The sequence below is a fragment of the Nelumbo lutea genome, chromosome 2 (assembly GCF_056320005.1).
Source record: "Nelumbo lutea isolate HS-2025 chromosome 2, American lotus-T2T, whole genome shotgun sequence".
In the NCBI taxonomy this organism is placed as follows: domain Eukaryota; kingdom Viridiplantae; phylum Streptophyta; class Magnoliopsida; order Proteales; family Nelumbonaceae; genus Nelumbo; species Nelumbo lutea.
The window spans coordinates 98,588,250-98,595,231 of record NC_142685.1 but is presented as its reverse complement, the minus strand read 5'-3'; the positions used below and the strand labels follow the sequence as shown (position 1 = coordinate 98,595,231).

The 6,982-nt window shown below is 34.4% G+C and overlaps 1 protein-coding gene across 1 annotated transcript; it reads left to right on the top strand.

Annotated features, from left to right (window-relative positions):
* Positions 1-4,632: 4,632 nt before the first annotated feature.
* LOC148872250 (ankyrin repeat-containing protein BDA1-like) lies at positions 4,633-6,325 on the top strand. The gene is made up of 2 exons (XM_088974036.1): positions 4,633-5,253; positions 5,383-6,325. The coding sequence occupies exons 1-2, from the start codon at positions 4,672-4,674 to the stop codon at positions 6,073-6,075; spliced, it is 1,275 nt and encodes a 424-aa protein (XP_088830162.1). The 5' UTR covers positions 4,633-4,671; the 3' UTR covers positions 6,076-6,325.
* Positions 6,326-6,982: the final 657 nt, after the last annotated feature.

The window sequence follows — 6,982 nt, the reverse complement described above, 5'->3', positions numbered from 1 at the left end:
AAAGCCCGAAAAGATCAGCACGACACACATACCGGTCTCACTTATCAGCCCGATACGGATTAACATCGAGAAGGATGTGCACTCTATCATGTCGATCTTCTCAATCAAACTAATAGATACCTTCTATCATTTTATCTTATTACTTCACCTACAGTGGTCAGGGATGAAACAGAACCGGTTGCCTAATGGTTTCTGAACCGATCGTGATTCAAAAACTATGCCTCGAACTTTTTTGTTTTTTTATTTGGGTAAGATATGTCTTGAACTATGAAGTGTCACCCCATTGGCATGTTAGTAGGATCATGGTTGCTATGGTTGGAATTTAAAGCTTGCCACCACGGCCTTTTTTTTTACTAATCGAGCTGATACGAGATTCTTGATCGCATTGCGATGATGATTCTCGATTGTCGTGTCCATAATTTTGTCTCCAATTCATGCGGACCAGATATTATTAGTGTGAGTGTTCTCCATAGTGTTGAAATGCACTTATCCGGGTAAATGCACTTATTCAAGTGTGTGTTTTCTATGTTCTTTTATTTCCTAGGTAAATAAGACAGTGACCATTTTAGCCATAAAGATCAATTATTATATAAAAGGGGCGCTTTTTTCTCCCATCCAAGTGTTGACAACTTTCCATAAAGTGGGAAAGTTATTTACTCACCTATGAGATGGGTATGTACTCAAGAAACTAAATTTTTCCCACGTCCCCACAAATCTGAAAAAGGAACATAGGCTTCTTGGTCAAGAGTTCGGCTTCTATCAGGGCAAGTTGGTGCTTGCACCGTTCAAACAGCCCCACGCAACCTTACATTGCGAATATCTCCCATGAAATAAAAGGTTGTCGAAATAGGCTTTGCCCTGACTAAAGCCGGAATCCTTGGTCAATGGGGACCAAAATCCCATTGACCAACTTTCCCCTCTTAAAATCCAAAAAAATGAACAGATCCTAAAGGTTACAAGGGTTATGAGTTTGTTGGGATTTTTGTAACAAATCTATCATTTTATCTTATTACTTCATCCATAGTGGTCAGAGATGAAACAGAACTGGTTGCCCACGATGATTTCTGGACCAATTGATCCGACCATTTGGATCAACAATGATTCAAAAATTGTCTTGAACAGTCGAAGTGTCACCCCACTGGTATGTTAGAAGGATCATGGTTGCTATGGTTGCAATTTAAGGCTTGCCACCTTTTACAAGAGAATGACTCCATACTATAGTATAGGGCTAGTATTTTTTAATAATTTTTATTTTGTTTAAGCAAAATCTATCTAACTTTTTATTATTATTTCTTTATTTTTTAAAGATTATTTGTATTATGATATTTAATTAATTAATTATTCTTGTTATTATTAAGTATTTAATTAATGATTTTATTATCGTAATAATTATTATAGTCAAAATTTTTACAATAAAAATTTAAAGATAAATCAAAATGTAATATTTACTTAATTATTTAATTAAAGATTAATATTGTTTTTAATTTATAATGGTGATGATTATCTTCTTATATCCTTATTAATAATCAGTATTTAATTATTGAATATAATTATTATTATAATAGATTTTCTAATTACACTAAATTCTGATCATTTACAGTTTTTTAGGAATAGATAAACTCACTTTAGAATGCCACGTATTTGAAAGACGGGGACTGTTGCCTGACTACTGTATAATAGATTTATTGTAGTAATAACTTTCGATCGCGGTAATTTTAATTAGGCTGAGTGTCAGAAGAATTAATGTGGAACTGGGTGCTGATATATATGTTTTTCCACATACTAGAATTTGGCATAAATCGTAACTTAATAAAGTTTACTTGGTAATTCTTGTCTCCCTTCTCCTTTTACACACATACTCTTGCTATTTTTGTTTAGGCTGCATTTGGATGCAATATAAATCAAGAACCGATGTAAAATTTACATTGGTTTGATGTAGTTATTATCGACGTAAAATTATACTCCGATTCAGTTTTATGTGTGTTTGATAGAGTGTAGTTCTACGTCAATAATTGATATAAAATCTCATCAGCTTTAAAGTTTTAAATCGATAATCAACGTTAAAACTACATCAGTTTTATCAATATAAAACTTTACACTCTTCCACCCATCATTATTTTCAAAAATCAATGATCACTGTAAAAAGTCATCAATATATTTATATTCTTTGTAAACTAGACTCATTTGGCACGGACATGCAGCAAGCCTGCACGTAGTGTGGGTTGGGTCCAGGCCAAGCAAGCCGACACCCACCAAGTATAAATGTATAATATTTTATCAAATTTATATGACATTTTCAATTGAGTCAAGTCAATCTAAGTCAATTCAAATATTACAATTTTTATTTATGCTTGGTCGTTGAACGAATCCGTGTAGGTCTCAATAAATATTGCTCTCTTGGCAAATAATAGGTTGCTAACTAGAAAGAATCCGTGTTTTCTTAAGCAAAAATTTAGGAAGAATGAGTCTTATAACATTCTCAATTAACTGAATTCATCCTCAAGCATAATTTTTAGGTTTATGTATTGTCTTATAAATTTGTATTGATTTTTATTATTATTTATTCAATTTTATTATTTTCAGAAAAAAAATTTATATTAATTCTTAGTATTTTTATTATTTTTTAAATACAAATTTAAAATTTAATTTTTATTAATCATTATTTGAAATACATGGGCTTTGACAAGCAAAACAAAGCCCATTCTTAGTTTTTTTTATTATTTTTTAAATTTGTATTATTTTCAGATGGTTTAAAATTAAAATGTTATTTTTAAAATCAATAGTTTTTTTTGTTATTTTCCTAATTGGATTTTTAAATTGAATTTTTAATCCATTGGTTAAAAGTTATTCCATTTATTAATTATTGAATAATTTTATTGTTTACTTTGTTATTTTTAATTACTTAACTAATGTTGTGAAGTACAATTTACTAAGTTGTCATGGTTAATTACATTTAACTAAGTGCTTAAATTAACTAATGAAAGTTTCAAAGTTGGGTACATCAGATTTTTGTCTCATCACATAATTTCCATTTTTATATGACTAGTTACATTAGATTTTATTATTTTTTGTCTCAGAATCTTTTAAGACCCATTGTGACAAATGAATTAATTAATTCCAAATTGTGTATTGAAGAGGAAGCAAGCTCATATGGTCTCTCCTTATAAAGGGACATCAATTCTTTTAGGACACATTGTAACAAACGATTTTTGGGTTTTCTTTACTAGTTTCTCTTAATGGCTACGTGCTATGCAGCATGGTTTAACATTCCTTTTTTGCCTATTGCGCTGATGTTTCTTGGGTTTCTAATGGTTGTTTCTACTTCATACATAACAGGTCTCTCTCTCTCACTCTCAGGCATGAAATGATAAAAGAAAGATCATTTCATCACGAGCTATTATAGTTTTCGTAGCATTTGAGTGTAGCTAGATAGCCTTGTACATTGATTTCATTCTTTTCATTCCACTGAAGTGTACATTGGAACTCATAGGTATGTAATGCTCCATGTTCCCAATGTCAAATACGCTCCAATTCCATACTCCCAATGATCGTTTTGGAGGGTTTCATGAAGGAATTCAGATCTCCTGAACACAAGAATCCTACCCACATCTACCGTGCAATGCATGCACACGCATGTGTACATGGCATAATGGGGTGCTTTAGAGGTGCACTTTGCTCGCATTTTTGGTGCAAGGCTGACTGTTGAAACATCAACGGTCATGATTCGATCAGGTGTGATCAAAAGGCACAATTCAAAGTTAACAGTCATTAACTTTTAACTACCTTTTTAATAGTCATAATATTTGAAATTGTGACTATTCAAGGAGTCTTTCTTGAACCAACACTTTCCTCTACTCCATAACCCTTCAGAAATTATTTAAGTAGCGTAAATCAAACTTTTGTGCACACAAGTTTTTGAATTCTCTCTTATCTCTCTAAGTTCGATCTGCTACTGTCTTATAAAAGGTTTTTCAAAGACTCTTCAATTTTGCTAGTTGTAGATTCTCGTCCAAGACTTTATTGTATCATAGGAACGAATTTGCTTATAACCCAATAGAAAACTCATTGAAGTTGAGTAGGGGCAAATAATGTCCTAAACATAGTGTTTTCAGACACGCCTCAGAGCTTCTCGTAAAAGTTTCAGTGACCTCAATTCCTAACAAGATTGAAGTAAATTTACTTTGTAAAATTGTTAGACCTAGGGAAGTATAGAAGGGTAATATTAGAATTTTGGATTTTGTACACAGTTGTCTCAACGGATAGTAGGGGCAGTTTCATAATTTTAATGTCCGTTACTATAAACATAACGAAAGGGAGGTAGTTGTACATTTTTTTTTCCAAAAATACATGGAGGTTTTTGTAATAGTTAAAACAAAGGAGAAGTTTATATGATTGTTAAAAAATTCATTGAAGGTTTTTATATTTTTGGTAAAAATTTATGGAGTGGAGGAATCTATAAAATCTCATTACTTATGATATGTAACCTTTCCTTGGTATCGTCAGATTACGACACTTGAGGAGCAAAACAAGATAAGGTTTGAAGGTTTGTAGTGTGCAGTAGAAGAAGTAGAAGAGAAAACACATGCTTTACCTTCAAAGTATAAAAGAAAGTGGTATAATTGGTTTCAATCATTAAGAAAGAGTTTTAGCTCATCACGTTTTACAACTACCATGGATCTGAATAATCAGATAATTGAAGCGGCTCAAGAGGGAAACGTAGAAAAGATATATAAATTACTTAGCGATGATCGTCATATACTTGAGGGATTTGATAGCAAGCCGTTTGTTGATACTCCTTTACACAAATCTGTTGAGGAGGGGCGCATCTTCTTTTCTCTGGAAATTGCAAACCTTAAGCCTTCGTTTGCTAGAAAGTTAAACCAGAATGGTCTCAGTCCCATCCACACGGCTTCTAGTAAAGGAAACTTGGAGATTGTAAGGGGACTCTTAAGCATTGATAGTAGCCTCTGCCGCGTTAAGGGAAAAGGGATGATGACGCCTCTTCACTTTGCAACCATAGAGAGGAAAATCGACGTTATGGGTGAATTGATCTCTACATGCTCCCAAACAATGGAGGACCTGACGGTAGAACATAAGACCGCTCTTCACCTTTCAGTAGAAAATGAAGATTTTGGTTCTTTTGAATTTTTGCTTGTTAAGCTTCAGCAGCTTCAGAAGGAAGAGCTCGTAAATTGGGAGGACAACGATGGAAACACGGTTTTGCACCTCGCAACATCTCGACTGCAGCTCCAGGCAAGGACTATATTTCTTTTTCCTAGCTACTTATCTCTTTCTTCTTTGCAATTTCAAGGGATTGAAACGTTTGAGGAATTCTGTGGAGTGTTATTACTAAGTTGTATGTGCATATTCATGATTGTGCAGATGGTAAAGTTTCTACTAGAGGATTTTTCTGGGCGGAAGAAGGTGAATCTGAATGTCAAGAACAAGAGTGGTAATACAGCCTTACAGGTGCTACAACAATTGCAAAGTAATGTAGTAAGTAGAGACATTGAAAATATTCTCAGCCATCATGAAGCAACAAGTATATTTTCGGAGATGAAAAAATCAATTGCGAAGAAAAGAGACTTCTTTAAGTACCGGAAAGGCATAGATCCACCAGGAGAAGTCAGAAATGCAATATTGGTGGTTGTTACTTTGATTGCAACAGCAACCTTTCAAGTTGGAATCAACTTCCCAGGTGGTGTTTGGCAGGATGACTTCAATCCCGATTACTCTACCCTCAATTCCACAACTCTTGCATCACAGAAACCACACGTGGCTGGAACATCAATTCTGGCTACTCGATCCCAGCTGATTTTCTATCTGATTCTAGTTTACAACACACTGGCGTTTTTACTGTCTATAGTTCTGTTCTTTTACCTTACGAAACAATTCCCTGCTCGATATGGACTCATACTTGCCCTTTATGGCATGCTCGTCACTTATTCAGCATCACTAGCTTCCATCGCGCCGCCGGGGTTGCTTTCGATGCTACTATGTGGTGAAATTCTGATTACAATATCTTCAATAATTTACTTTGTGCTACTTTATCTTCATGGGAAGGGAAAATTGTAGACAAATTGACAACGGTACTAAATTCCTTTACTGCATCAGCTGCATATCAAAGAACTGATCGAGATGATGCAGTCGCTTCCTAAGGTAGGTATATATATATATTCAACCTTGATTTCTCAAGTTAGTCCTCCAATGCGACTCTACGGTTGGTTTGGCACTCGGACTGGTGCAGTTAATTAGGAGTTTATGTTTGTTGCAAGGAAGTTGTTAATCCCAACTTGGCTCTAAATGCAAGTTTGTTGTTATTGTCGTTTTAGATGTTGTTACTGTAAGTTGTTGTGTAAAGTAAGCATCGTGTTCTCTGTGCACCCAAAAATGTAAGCATTGCGATAAGTTTTTTATTAATTATTACTTAAATCGAGTCCGGATTAGTTCCACGAGCAACAATATATGGAGATTGGAGCTATCATCTGCGGCGACCGCGTTCCGCAACCTCCGCGATAAGTTTTAAGATGTTTTTAGTTTTTACACGTAGGGCAATCAGCTGTGACTGATGATCCCTCTAACTGCAAGCTCCGAATTGTATAGAACGAAATTCCTGAGCAACGTCCCGGTGAACAACCTAAATTTTGGTGTGACTTTTAATTTCCAAATGAATTTAGCCCATTTAGCATGAGACGCTGGGAAATACAGATTTTGATCCTCCCAAAGAAATTCATATTTTTTTTTTGTTGTAAACTTCACATTGGATGCTTCTGTTCTTTTTTTTTTTTTTTTTTCATATAGTTTTTTTTGCTCAGTATGTCGCTTCAACCCCTAATTCACCTCAAACGTCCAATCACACCCTTTAAAGCTCCCCGAAACACCCAAAAATTCAAAACACCCAACTTTCAGCTACAAAGTCCTCAAATCCATTGTTAAATTATCTGATACAAATCCAACGATCCCAATCAACCCCCAACCGCAC